We start from the raw sequence: 14,967 nt of genomic DNA on the forward strand, positions 1-14,967 counted from the left end.
TGTCTAGGATGTGAGTAGTCCACAGCCTATAATCATATCTTAAATGTATATCTTGTATGATGGAAGATAGAACTTTTGTTACGGTAGTTTGTAGTTACCATTTGACACGGGAAAAAAAATCCCCCAAAAATGCTGTATGTAATGGACCTCATTCACCAATCGTAAACAAACAACATTTAGCAACGTGCAATGGAAAAAACGTATCACGTGACATCCTTTATGGATTGCGTAAATTGTATAGAAGAGATAGACAACCGCGTGGCTAAATGCTGTTTACGATTGGTGAATGAGGTCCATTCCTTCTCAAATTTGCCTTGCTCAAAATATTTTTTGTATACTTAATTGCTTACCAAAGCTGCTGACCACTAGGGATGTTCAATTTTTCTTTATTGTTTAGGATGAGAAGCATTCTCTAGAACTACAAGATCAGTGAAGAGCTATAACACTTTACTAATCATGGGGGAAGAACTAGGTAATATACAATAGAGCCACTTGCTGAGGGCAATTACTGCCCTTGGATTTATGTTTTGGATACCCATACTCTACCAAAGTAGAAAGCCTGTATAGTAGGTGTTGGTGATATGAAGAATAATTTTTCAATTGAATGTTTACTTATTATTTTAATACATTTCTTGTGTAAAATAGTAACAAAACAAAATCTTGTCATGTTAAGCTGACTCCCCGGTAGAAACAAAATGGATTGTTTCTATCTTTATGTCCATCAGACAAAGTTTAAAAGAAATAAACAGAAACATTCACACATTTAAAAATGATTGACAATTTTTTTATTCAATGTTACTATACATTACAAAAATATTGAACTGATCCCCCCCCCCCCCCCCACCCCCATGTTAAAATAATTGCATACTTCTCAAGTTCAAGACAGTGAAAGAATACCTTGGATTAAAGTACACACACAAAAAATAATGAAAATTTCTAGAATAAAAAAGAAATGTGCGGAGTGAAGAACTACAATAAACAATCTGGGCGAATCAGTCTTTGTTGTCTGTCAACTTAGCCCACTGCTTCTTGCCGAGCTTCATCTCCTGTATCTTACACTTCAGCCAAGTGGGGACTGATGGGGGGAGGACAACTGTGTTGGGGTACTTGGGTCGAGGTGCTGGGGGCTTCAGAGGATCAACATCCTTCAGCTTGACCTTCAGAACCTCCTCCTGTATGTCCTTGATGTGCCGATAATTATCTAAGTATCTGAAAGATTCATTGAAATGAGCAGTGAGAACAAAATGAACAATAGGAGCAACGACTACGTTTGGTTTTCTGAAACTCAACCATTCTGTTTTGAAATCCGATAGGAAAACTATGTTTTCAAACAAGACTTACACAATATAAACTGAAATAGGTTGGTAGCCTACATAATTTCAGAAAGGAAAATTTTTATATTTTTTTTAAATTTTTATACAGAGTTTAATTAATTCAAAAGTACTGTAATAAATAATTTATATAACAAGTATTTATGTGTTTTTGGGTGCAAATGCTACTTATGTTTACTGATCACACGCACTATTGTTTAAAATAAAAAGTACATTCAAACTTTAACTCATTTTTTTAAAACAAGATTTTATTGGCAGTTCATGCTATTGATGATGGACGTTCACATGTGCCAACAAAGTGTTATCTTAAGCCTATCCATCTTTCTTTTAATGCATGTATACAGCTTTGTTCTTTACATGACCAGATTTTAGGGAGGGGAGGTGAAAAGGGAGGGGGGGGGCTATGGCCCCCGCAAAATATATAAAAATATATCCAAATTTCGATAGACCCGAAACTTTTTTCTAACATTTTTAGGGCTAGCAAAAATGTCATGATTAAGAAGTGTACGCTTGTAGCATGCTTGGAATAAGTAAATACACCATTGGATTTACAACAGTGTGTCAACAAAGGGCCTTACTCTCCACAAGCTCTTTTTTTTTTAATAGAAAGTGAGATTTAATTGACAAGAACTCTTTCTTTGTTCTAAATTATAGCATGCTTTCAGATATAAATATTTTCATTTCTAAGTAGATCTTTTTTAAAGCTTTCGAAAAATTGTAGGGGCCCTCCACAAAACTCTTGCCCCAGAGGCTTCCACAAAACTCTTTCCCCAGGGGCCTCCAGATACTTAAATACGGCCCTGGTTCCTTATATCATAATCATAGAATTGTTGATGAGATTTACACAGCTTTTTTTTTCAAAAAAATCATCTTTAGATAGCAAATTCATCTTCAACAACATTAAAAAGCATGATGTGTGGCTAAGAGGTACACACCAATAACACTATCTATCAAGGGAGCTCGAATTTGAGATGTGTTTGCTGAGCGTTAAGGTAGCACAGAAACCTTCTCCCAGATACCCTTTAACCTCACTGGTCCATAGTGCACTGAGCATGTTATAAGCATGAAAGATACGCTATACAAAAGCGATCTAAAAAATGGTAAAAATAGTTAATATACATATGTTTAAACAAAATGCATGATGCATCTATTTCAACTATGAAAATGGAGTTTTATATTAATTCTCAATTACTAATACTTTATCTGTACAGATTCATAACAAAAAACTATAGACTTACACATTGAAAGGCCGTCTGTGAGGAAAGTCCTCCTGAAGAGGATAGTACTCGGGTGGATGGAGAAATTCAAATCTTGGCTCTTTCATATCTGATCAGTAGAAGACAAAAAATAAATGGTCCACCATATGTATGTCAGAATGTTCTGTACCATACGCCGCACAGCAACTCTGAAGAAACTCAGTCACTCATCAAACAACTTACCAGCCACTTACTTCATTATTTACAAGTCTCGATACATACATGTTCATAAATCATAACTCACTGAAATATTCAAAAACCCAGACACTTTCACAAATCATGCTTATCAACTTCAGTCCAGCCAATCAACATTTGTCCATTCCTACAGGTCACCAAGTACAAGCATCTTTCTGTCACAAAGAATTAGAACTATAACAAAAGTTATGAGACAACCATTTGCTAGCACTACATACAATCATGAGCTACACAGCTGCACATAGAGCTTTCAAACTGATTGTAGCAATGTAGGCTACACTTTGAGATATCAACACAGACCCAGCAGCATTGTAATGTACTCACGGGCACAGGTTCAAGAATATGATGCGGGTTCCCCCACCCCCTCCAACTTATAGAAACTAGAAGATTGAGGGACAAAGTAAAAAATGTGTATCAGAACATGTAGAAAAATGACATTCAATTTGATGTACTGCCTTTTAAAATAATTGTGAGCTTACATTCAATTCAGTAGCAACTTTTTACAAGTAACTGTGTCATGACACCCAACACTCTTACGCCTCTTAAAAGTAAAGAATTGTTATCTTTCAATAAGTCAAGGGCCAAGGTGCAAGAACCCTTTCAGGTCTTGGTTGTTACACAGTTGCATTAAATATTTATTGCAACCAAAGTGCTAGCTATTGTAGCACTAAAAAAAAAAAAAAAACAATACTTGCATAAAATGTTGATTTTTTAAATATTTTTGGAAGACTAAAACACTACAGTAATATTATATATATATCTAGTGGGAAGCGTGGTCGAGAGGCTAAGTGCACTTGAACTTGGCTTGGCTACCTAGAAGGGGGCTCCAGGTTTGACACCCGACTCGGACAGAGTTGTGTTTACTAGCGACAAAAGGCAGCATGGAAAACCAACTCCTAGATACCCCCTCCCCGCCACTGGTCCATAAATGAGATTGGACCAAAGCGCTCTGAGCATGCTATAAGCATGAAAGTAGCGCTATATAAAAGCTATAATAATAACAAGAAGAGTTGAAAATGAGCATCTTTTTTTTTTGAAGGACCATCTGTAACTTATAAGATAAGATTGTACTTGTTCATGATAATTTATTAAAAGTTTTAAAACTACTAGCGAAACAGTCATCTTATCATGTACTTTTTAATGTACCCTATTCAAAAGACAAACACAGAGAGCAAAGACGCATGCCAACTCAGCTGAACCTTGGAAGCTTACTGACCTAACAAATGATGAAAAACTGAGGTGATAGACTTGTCCCATTCACTCTGGAAAAACAACAAGCTAGCAGGCGTCATGTCCTCCTGGTGGCTTCTGTAAAACTCTAAAGTGCTAAATGACCTTGCTTTTAAAGATAAGCTGAAAGAAAAACAAAACATTGTTTGAGCAAAAGAATGAACTTTAAAAAAAAAAAACAAGAACAAATAACAAAACATAAAATGGATGATTAAAAAAGAATGTGTCATCAGGACAAGCAAAACAGCATATCTCTAAATGCTCCAAAACTGGTTGTTCACTCCACTGCTAACAGATTCAACTGACTTTTTTTTTTAACAAGATGGGGCACTGCCACATTGGCATCACAGGGTTCAAACAAAGAAGAAGTGCTAAAGACCTTGTCACCTGACCTCACAGTGTGTGACTTTTTCCTGTGGAGGTATGTTAACAACAAAGTTTTTGCTCCAGCTTAGCCAGTAAATATCAATGACATGAAAAGATTGAATAACAGCTGCAATCAACACAGAGAGTGGGGACATCCTAAAGCGCGTATAGGATGAATTTTCATATTGGCTTGATGTTGTCTGTGCCGCCAGGAGTGGTCACATTATTTTTATTAAACACACAGTGACAAATGTCTTACCAGGCTCTCTGCTTACACTGCACAACACAACCAACTAAAAGAACTTGACAATCAGGCCTCTAAATAACTGCACAACATAACACAACCAACTCAAAGAACTTGGCAACTCAGGCTCTAAATAAGTAACTCCTTATAACAGACCTGCCTACCAAAAAAAGTCCAAATGCGTAACGCTGATGGTCAAAATGCGTATTTTGGCACCAGAATGCGTAACACTTACGCGATCCACTATTTTGTCATATATATATATATATATATATATATATATATAATATTAGATCGCGATGTCATGATTAGATCTACAATCTAAATCTAGATCAATACGACAATTGTCGGACAATAGAGATGATATCTAGACTAGATCTGGATCTATAGTCTATATAATGAATATAATCTACTCTAGATCTGTGCTCAAGAGTGTTACCGATGCCGTGGATCTGCTCGGGTCACGGAGGTCACGATCCGCTACAAACGTAGGTCTACTCCAAACTTTCGTGGGCCTACTTTCATCCTTGATCTATTATTCTATACTAAGACTGAGAATCTAGTCTAGATCTAGACTAGATGGTAGTAGATGTTATCGATCTAGATCTAGACCTATTCTAGTCAATCTAAATCATACTACAACTAAATTGGATCTAGATTGTAGAGTAATGTAGAGAATCATGACATAATGATAACGTAATCATGATACGGTAATGACTAGTTAGATCTATTCCTGTATTACAAGTTATCTAGATTCTAGAATCCAGATCTAGACTAGATATCTACAATGTCACTCAATGTGTTTTGAATCGATAGCACTTCGATATTTTTTTCTATACAAATGAATACGGGAATCAGGGATTCAACATAATTAATTTCTACTAATGAACTTTTCAACTTACAAAAAAAAAAAAAAAAAAAAAAGTCACGTTGGTGTATCAGCTAACTGACGGTACCAACCTGGTACCAACCCGCCACTCCCTCAATCTCGCGTTCTTCATTTCTAGACTAATTCTAATTGCTTTTAAGAACCAATCAACGTATAGATCTGGACACAATGTGTTCCCCCAACTTTTCTGTCCCCCCCCCCCCCAACAGGACGGCTTAGCGTGACCTCCGTGACCACTTGTAAGCTAGTCTAGAGAGGGGGGGAAAAAAAGGATAAGAAATGCGTAACGCGACGGGTTAAATGCGTATTTGCGTACTGACGGTCATTTTTGGGAGATTTTGCGTAACGAATACGCATTTTGCGTAACGGTAGGCAGGTCTGCTATAATAACAATAAATTCACAGCCAATGCTGTACATTTGGAAACACAGAACACTGACTGTATTGTAAAACAATATACATCCTCTTTATACACGAGCAACACACATTTTATAACTATAATTTTTTATAAAGCTAATAGGAAAAAAAAAAGAAGATGCTTTCTATTATTATATTTGATCTGTCTGGATCAACCACAACAATAACCAGCTAATTCATTCTGCTGTGTATTAAGCAAGCATATGAACCATTATAATGCAGATTGTTATTCTGCAACTGGTTTTGTATTGTCCCCTTATAGATATTTTAACTATTTCCAGTAAGGCTTCAGTTGTCTACCCATAAGTTGATTTTAAACTTTTGTTACAATGTGTGTGATGTTACGTGAAAATAAAAGTAATACAAAAATAAATCACAGTTTGGTGTACTATTTAAAAACAACAATTCATACCAATTTTCAGGTCTTTGAACATCTTTAAAATCAATCTTTTTTTTCTGTTTGAACAAGATAAACACATATCTCAGGAACCCAACGCCTTTAGGTGGGAACGGCTGAAGATAATTGCACACTGTTTCCCCCTTGTCAACCAGACTACCAGGTATATTTCCTCTGGAAAAAGAAACAAAAAAAATAAATAAATTACAAAAAATACATCTTCTGGGCATTAAAATTATTATTATATGAACTATATGCAATAATAAAAAAAAAAAAGGCTTTCAAGTCTAACGATTAACCATATAGCCCTAAAGCAGTTGTCAGAAACTATCACCCATCCCTGAGAGAAGGGGTTTAACTCTGTATCAGTTATTTAAAAAAAATTGTTTTTGTTTTACTAAATTCACAAAAAAAAAAAAAAAAAAAAAACACTCTTCCTTTAATGAGAGGAGACTCATCATCATCATCATCATCAAACTCCATTAGAGTGAGGGCTTGAGAGGCTCAAATCCTCTCTTGCAAAAGCCCTGGACAGAAACCCTGCTGTCTTGCGTAGTGCATGAATGTCGCCATACAGGTCGAGAATTTTGGGTTTCCCAGACCTGTCGAGACGGAGATCAGCAAGTCTGGGGCAGTCAAACAGAATATGAGGCACGGTTTCCTCTTCTTCCCCGCAGCGAGGGCACCGTGAATCGAAATTTGGCCATAGCCGCGAGAAATATGAGCCAACAGGACAGTGGCCTGTCCTGCACTGTGCTATAATAGCTTGCTCAGGCCTGGACAGCCTCCACCACGGGGAAGTGCGGTCAGGGCGCTTCATGCGCTCCCAGACTCCACGGGCTTTTTGGGACTTGTCCCAGCACTCAAACCACTTTTCCATTTCTGTTTTTTGTATTATAGCCAGGGCTTGATGAAAGCTTACAGCCTGATCAGTGGGTGGAATTTGCCCTCCCTGGTGGGCCAAAGAGTCTGCGATTGTGTTGCCAGTCACACCTATGTGACTCGGTACCCACTGCATTATTACAGGGGTGCCATAGCGTTGTTTGATGTTATGTGAAGCCATGATGACAGTGTTGTCAGAAACTATCACCCATCCCTGAGAGAAGGGGTTTAACTCTGTATCAGTTATTTAAAAAAAATTGCTTTTGTTTTACTAAATTCACAAAAAAAAAAAAAGAAAAAACAAAACACTCTTCCTTTAATGAGAGGAGACTAGACCTTGGGATTAACATAATGTTTAAAGTCATAAATAGCTCCATAAAATATCATGTCAGATTTAGTGGCATTCTAATGACCAGTTTGACTAGACCTAACATAATCAATGCTGGATCTAGCTCAATTTTTTCTTCACTATCCCTACTATTGGTCTCAAATTCTTCTTCTTATTTTTCGTTCTCATTGTTATGTTGGAGTGTTCAGATGAGTAGACCAATACATGAGATGAACTGCGCAGTGGTTTCCAAATCAGGGAGCTCTCCATATAGTTTCCTTTCTATTGGGGTGATTTGGGGCCAATGTCTTATACGGGCCTCTTGGTACAGAGAGCAGTTTTGGATTATGTGGTCTGCATTCTCTGGTGCTACACCACTGGTCTCAAATGACTCTAAGTCACTTACCCTAACCATTATTTCCTTATTCTACAGCTGAAACATTAATATTCCCACTAAAATCATATTCAATTAAAGCCTACAGATTAGCCTAAACATGTTCCATTTTTGTAGGCTATCAAAAATAAAAACACCTAATTAAAAAAAAAAAAAAGATAAAAATCCACTCTAAAAATAGCTTCACTATCGCTGACTTAGGTCAGAAATGTAAAGGTATAGTATAAGGTATGGTTTAAAATCTAGCAGCGCATGTGCAAACAAAACAACTCTAAATCGGTGATTGTAGAGGACTCTAATTGTGAAATGGTTAAGAAATTGAGCAGTATTTGATTTCACTATGTAGATGTTGTTATATGAACTAGGTATATCAATTAAAAAGCAACTATTAGGCTTGATTCTCACATAAACCAATGCAGTATTTCTTTGCTGCTATCCTCAAGATTACCATCTGGACTTGTCATAATTAAACTCCACAAACTATCATCTGATGATTCAAAATTCACAACTGGCTTGGACGAAGCCTGAATTTAGGAAAGAAAAAAAAAATCTTTTACAATATGTTGAGCATGATATAAATACAAATGTTCATTTTGTAAAAGTTATTAATAATTGCAATTATATAATGAATAAAGATTTTATTTACAATAGTAGCAATTAAGAGTGACAATAATATTAATAAAATTGATTCAAATTTTAGATAGTTTGTATATAACTATAGAAGTATTACAAAAGAAAATCTGCTGCAGAGGACAGACATAAACGGCAAAAAGAAAATATAAATCAACCAATGATTATGCCTAAGCTAGATGTGGAAAAATATGTATGTCACAGCTAGAGCTGCGTAGTCAAGGGAAAAACTGCATTCCTCTAAGACAAGCCTTATTATTATTATTAAAATATTATTACAGAAATATATAATATATAAATTAAAAAAACAACAACATTAAGTCATAAACGTGTTCATTAATTTTAATAATGCTATCTTTTTAATAGTTTTCCAACTCTTTTTTTTTATACGTAATTTTTCTATAGGAAAGAAAATTTTTTATTTATTTCATGTTACCATTTTTTTAAAAGTATTATTAAATACAGTCAACTCCAGTAAATCAAACCATATAGATCCTAATAACCTAATAATGTTTCAGATTTAATCTGAATAAGCAGCACCTTTGATGATGTCGCTGTCAGCATAATGTAGTAGGCAGGGAAAAAAATGCCAAACTGCGTAAGTGTGATTACACATCCCTGCTAGACACCGCTGCTGACCTCAAAAGGTGCTGACTGGGCTCCATTACATTTCACAGTACATACTGTTCCCAAATGAAAACACTTAATGAACTTTGGTAGTTTTGGAGGGCATCCTATTTTTCTTAAGTTAGAAAAAAAAAGGCCACTTCTGCTTTCCATGTTAAAGGCTTTGTATTTATATAATATTTTATCTGTGTAACTACACCTCTTGTCAAAAATTAAAACAAATATATATACCCTCCTGAAAAACATAATTCAAACAATGCTGAAAAGCTTACATTTATTTGGTTCTGGTGAATATTGTTTGTTATCACATCATCATGCACTCCACCCTATTTACTTGATGAAAACCAATGACTATAGTCACACTTCTTGAAAGTCTCACTATTTCATTGTTAACTTTTTTTTCTCAGAAACTACCCTATCTTCAGCATCTCTCATTCCATTTAATTAAAATATATACATAAAAAAAAATTCCCCTTTCAGACCATGCGGCCTATAGGGCAGATGATGTAAAGGCCATCTGTTTCTTTGACCAACAGTTAATGAGCAGGGTGTCATGTGGATGGCTGCCTGGTCACAGGTTTGCGCGCTGGACTGTTGTTAGGACTTATTGATGGTCATGGGTTGCAACCCTGCCCACTCCCATCCCCTGATGTCCTGTGGGAGGGTTGGACTAGGAAGTAAACTATCTTCAACTCTGAAGGATCAACTGAAACATGTAAGACATTTTTACAAACAATGACCAACCACATTTACTTTCACTAACTAAAGTCAGGTACCCACAAGAGTTGGGTGGACTCAGGGCGCCCTAAAAATCCTGAAATTCAAATTCCCAGTTTTCACAAGAATAAGAACCCGGGACCCTTGAAAAGCAAGCGCTTAACCACTCAGCCACAGCGTCCCCAAAATATACATACTTAGCCAATTAAATTATTAAATTTTAGTCAAAAAGATTCTTCAATATAATGGACATTTATTTTCAGCACGTGGAACTGGTCATCTGTCACTCCAGGCAAAGCTTGGAAATGCTGATTCCATCTTCAAAAGTGAAAATTCCTTTTAAATAATGTTGCATGTCTACCTTATGTTAAAAAAAAAGCAACTAAAATCATAAAAGTTGACTTACATCACAGGCTGGTATAATATTTCCAAATCTGACAGGGGTGACATACTCTTCATTATAATCATAGGATATATGCAGAGGTATGACAGGGAGGAAGTGAGCCCCATCAAACAAGTCTCGGAATATACCGTAGTGCTCTGAAATAGTTTTCACATGTTCTGGCATCCTCTCTCTGTACCATTCATCTCGCACTTGATCAAGGTCAACGTGTACTGAGGAGATCAACAAAAGTCTTTCAAATGAATGACTGGAAAAAGCAGTTTTATATTTACACACTCTTCTTCTACCTCAACTAACTATACAAATTAACATACATTCTTTACTTCAAAAGTTTCTGTGGCCCACGGTTAACGAAGGTGTCATGTGGCCAGCACAACGACCAACTGCCTTTACTTTTCCTCAACTAATGTCAGGTACCCATGAGAACTGTGTGGACTCAAAGGCGCCCAAATATCCCAAAATAATAATCCCAGTCTTCACCAGGATTCAAACCCAGGACCTAGGTTCAAAAGCCAAGCGCTTTACCACTCAGCCTTCTCTTCTAATACATACTACTAAGAATGTTCATGAGTTAGAATGATAAGCCCTCCCATAGATACAGAAATATATAGATTGGAAGGTGCTACGACTTTTTTTCTTCATTTATTGAAATGAAAATGTAGCAGAAAATTTAAACAAAGAAACAAATATTTCAAATAATACAAACATTCCCCATGGCGTGCTGCAGCTTCTAAAGGCTGCCTCTTTTCAATCCATTTCTTAACCATTGTTCTATCTGTTGAACTTTTTTGTGTGTTGTCATAGCGAAGTCCAATATTGATTCCATGGCTGGCTGGCAACTGATATCTAGATTTCCAATCTGAAATAAATAAATTATTATCAACATGAATGAGATTTACTTTTCCTTAACAAGAAAAATAAATACTCTAATTAGTTATCTAAAAATAGCAAACTATTTTATACTAAAAAAAATCTATTCGTTAATTAAACATAAAGCAATTCAGTTGCCAGACCCAAGTTGTTGGCTGTATGGATGGTATGTTGATTGTGGTTGTTTGGTAGGTTGGTTGTGGTAGGTTGACAGGTTGGTTGTGGTTGTTTGGATTGATGAATAAATATTTTTTATGATTGGTTGTGGTTAGGATGGATAGCTGGTTCTTGTTGGTTGGCTGTATGGATGGGTGGTTGGCTGATATGTTGGTTGTGGTTGTTTGACAGGTTGGTTGTTGTTGGTTGGCTGGATAGATGGGAGGTTTACAATGATTAGCTGGTTGGTAGGTTGGCTGATATGTTGGTTGTGGTTTCTTGAATGGTTGGTTGGTATGTTGGATGTGGTTGGTTGGATGGATGGTGATGGTTGGCTGGTATGTTGGCTGACTTGATGGATAATTGTTTTGTTAAATGGTTGGCTGGTTAGATGTGGTTTGTTGGTTGTGGTTGAATGGATGATTGTTTTGTTGTAACGGGCGTGATCTTTTTTTAAGTTAGACATTTCTGCCGCTGACCTTTTTTTCACACAAAGTTGTCAGTACAATAAAGTGCAATTGTCGGAAGAAATTAAACCATCTAGAGACAAACAAAACTCCACAAGAATCACACTAGCGAAGACGTTTTGAAATGCTCTCTTCAAAAAGTTTTGACCTATTTTTTGCATACGCCTCTTGACAAATCTTATTAGAAGATGAACCGAGGTCTCTTACTTTACTTAAGATATTTTAAATTTTTCAAAACATCTAATATTACAAATATTTAGATATGGATTAATAACTACAATGAAAATAAAACATTTTTTCGCTGCCCTCCCCCTTTTCATATTGTTGGCTTGTAGCTCCAGACAGCTAGTACAACTGACCTGATGTAGGCGTTTTATAATTTCTAATAAATAAACTGGTCTTCCAGAAACTGACGGATCATCACTCAACCATTCTGGTTGATACACCCGTCTAGCGCTGGCCTGGGGCGATTTTGTCGGCTGACTACACACACACAACTACCCATATCTGCACCACCACCAAAGTTTTAGCCCTAGGATATCTGAAGTGCTTACTGCAAAATGACGGGAAAATATTGATAAATTTCTAATATTCGATCTGCGATATTTTGTCTGGACACATGCGCGAATACAGTGACCTGGTCTAACGGGCTCAAGCTTGCCCTAAAGCCGGCCCGCTCTAGCGCCAGGATACTGGTACTTTAAAAACACCCAACAAGTTGCTCGTTAAACATCCGTTCGACAATTTTGCCTTCTGAAGGGGTTGTCTTCCTGGTTCTCTCTTCCTCATTCTCATGGATATTAGTGAAATGGGTCTGTATGAGTTAGTTATCTTGAAGATAAGAACAAACATCACTTGTCCAGTTGTTACAGCTGATTTACTGTTGGTGTTTTGACATGCCCCAGTTTAACATTATCCATGAAAGAAACATTTTGCCAAAACAGCCTGTAAAATGTTTTACATGTTTCGGATGTTCCTTCAGAGATAGACTGGTGCAATTTTTGCAGAGATGAATGTGAACACTAGATGGATGCAGCACAGAAGAAAACGGAGCTACAAATGTTGAGATTGATGAAACAAAATACTTTCATTGTAAATACCATAGAAGAGGTCAGTGGAGAGAAGGCCACTATGTGTTTGAAGGTGTTGTGTGTTGAAAGACTTTCTAAAAAATCTTTTCTAGTGGAATGCACATAGTATATCATGTATTGGCTGCTTATGCTAAAGTAGGAAATATAACTAATGGACTTTACATTCTATAGTAAAACATCAAGACAACTTCATAGACCAAACGATAGTGACACACACACAAAACATTCATGGATGAGACATTATTAACATGCATGACTAGATTGAAACATGAAATGCTTAGGACATCTTCTTTTTTAAGTAATGTTTGTAACCTATAAGATTAGAAGCCATTTTTGTTTATTTTAAAGATTATAATTGGGCCTTTTAGATGGTAGAAATAAGTATTATTATTGGTTAACTTTAAGTTCATTTTTCAATTTTGTTATTGTTTAATTATTCTGGATTCAATTAAATCTAATATTTCGTACATTTACAGCCATTCTATATCTTATATTATTCACTCCCAGCATACATTTTCTGGATTAATTTGATTGCTGTAATTTTAAACTAGTTTATATTTTATTTTTTGGAATAATACTAGGATGTGGCATAACAAAACCTAAATAATAACATAAGAAATAATTATTAATTATATTGGTAATTATATTGTTATCTAATAAACCTAGAAATAAATCTAGATCTAAAACAATTACTCTGCATATAAAAAATGAAAAATTTAGCCCTAAAAATATATATTATATCTAGCTAGATCTAAAACAATTACTCTGCATATGAAATTTAGCCCTAAAAATATATACCTAGCTAGATCTAGATCAATTACTTAGCAAGTGAAAAATTCAGCCATAAAAAATATAAGCTATATTTAGAACTATATTACTCCTCTTTCTTTTTTGCATGGTTAACACATTTCACTTGCACAAAATCCAAATTGTCAAATACTTTGTAATTTTTTTAAACTGCATAAAAAATCGTTTTCTTTTAAAATAATAATTAATATAGATCGAGATCTAGCTACATTTGTAAAAGAAATTTTTATTTGTAGTTGGCAGCTTTTGAAATGATCTCCCCTCCTTCTGGGCAATAATCTAGCTAAGTTGTTGATCAAGTCTTGAGTCTTGACAACAAAAGAATGTCATGAGACTGACTCGGAGTATGCTAATCTACAGGATTACCTATAATCCATATTATAATATAATATATAAGAGTAAGTCTAACTAGATACAGTTGACTATATCTATATAAGTATATAGAATTATAGACGATTAGTGACACTGATGAGGGGCTTTGGGCCTTGGCTTAGGGCAGGGGGGAGCAAGTGGGATGATTATGATTTTTTTGAAGGGGCAAATCAAAATGTAACGTTTAAAAAATTATGTCTAAAGAAATATAATAACGAGTCATGATCATCAAAAACAATGCTGCATCTAGATCTATCAAAAATATTTAGATCTAAATCTTAAATAACAATAACAAAGACAGTGAGTTTGACAGTGACAGACAAAAGTGTGAAAGTGAAAGTGTCAGTCAACTCAAATCTCAAAGTCAAAGACTCACAGAGTTTGAAAAAGTCGTGTCAAACTAGTCAAAGTGAAAATTAAAAAAATGTAAAGCAAATTTATGATAACCTGCTAAGCGCTTCGAAAAGGGTGGCAAGATTTGAATATCTGGATCTGGTGGCTTCCATCTATATCTAACAGGTAAAAGAGTATTATTTTTAGTTTTCAAAATTGTTTGTACACACAGTCTACTATTTAGTGTCATGCAAGTCGCCATGTTTACTAATATTTCTACCAGGTTTATTTAATTTGTTGCCAAATTAATGATTGAAGAAAGGAATAAAAACAAATAGCATTTTCTTAGAAATGAAAATTCTTTTCAAAAGTAGAGTATATATCTCGATCTAATAACAATTTTAATAACTCTTTCTGATCATTTCTTTTATTTTTGAATATAAAAAGATACTAAATCTAGACCTATATCAATGTCGAAAGTAAATTTATGGCAATGGAAAAACAAAAATAGGCAATAGATCTAGATTGGAGATCATTTATCTTTGCAAAGTTTTATTAAACTTTTT

At 35.3% G+C, this 14,967-nt stretch overlaps 1 protein-coding gene across 1 annotated transcript; it reads right to left on the minus strand.

Moving 5' to 3' along the window:
* Positions 1-822: 822 nt before the first annotated feature.
* On the minus strand, positions 823-14,757 carry LOC129927271 (39S ribosomal protein L38, mitochondrial-like). The gene is made up of 8 exons (XM_056035588.1): positions 14,516-14,757; positions 11,012-11,164; positions 10,309-10,517; positions 8,334-8,452; positions 6,340-6,498; positions 3,999-4,135; positions 2,570-2,657; positions 823-1,209 (listed from the first exon to the last, which is right to left on the minus strand). Exons 1-8 carry the CDS (start codon positions 14,661-14,663, stop codon positions 993-995), a joined length of 1,230 nt encoding a protein of 409 aa, XP_055891563.1. The 5' UTR covers positions 14,664-14,757; the 3' UTR covers positions 823-992.
* Positions 14,758-14,967: the final 210 nt, after the last annotated feature.

This window comes from Biomphalaria glabrata, chromosome 7 (genome assembly GCF_947242115.1).
Source record: "Biomphalaria glabrata chromosome 7, xgBioGlab47.1, whole genome shotgun sequence".
Taxonomy (NCBI): domain Eukaryota; kingdom Metazoa; phylum Mollusca; class Gastropoda; family Planorbidae; genus Biomphalaria; species Biomphalaria glabrata.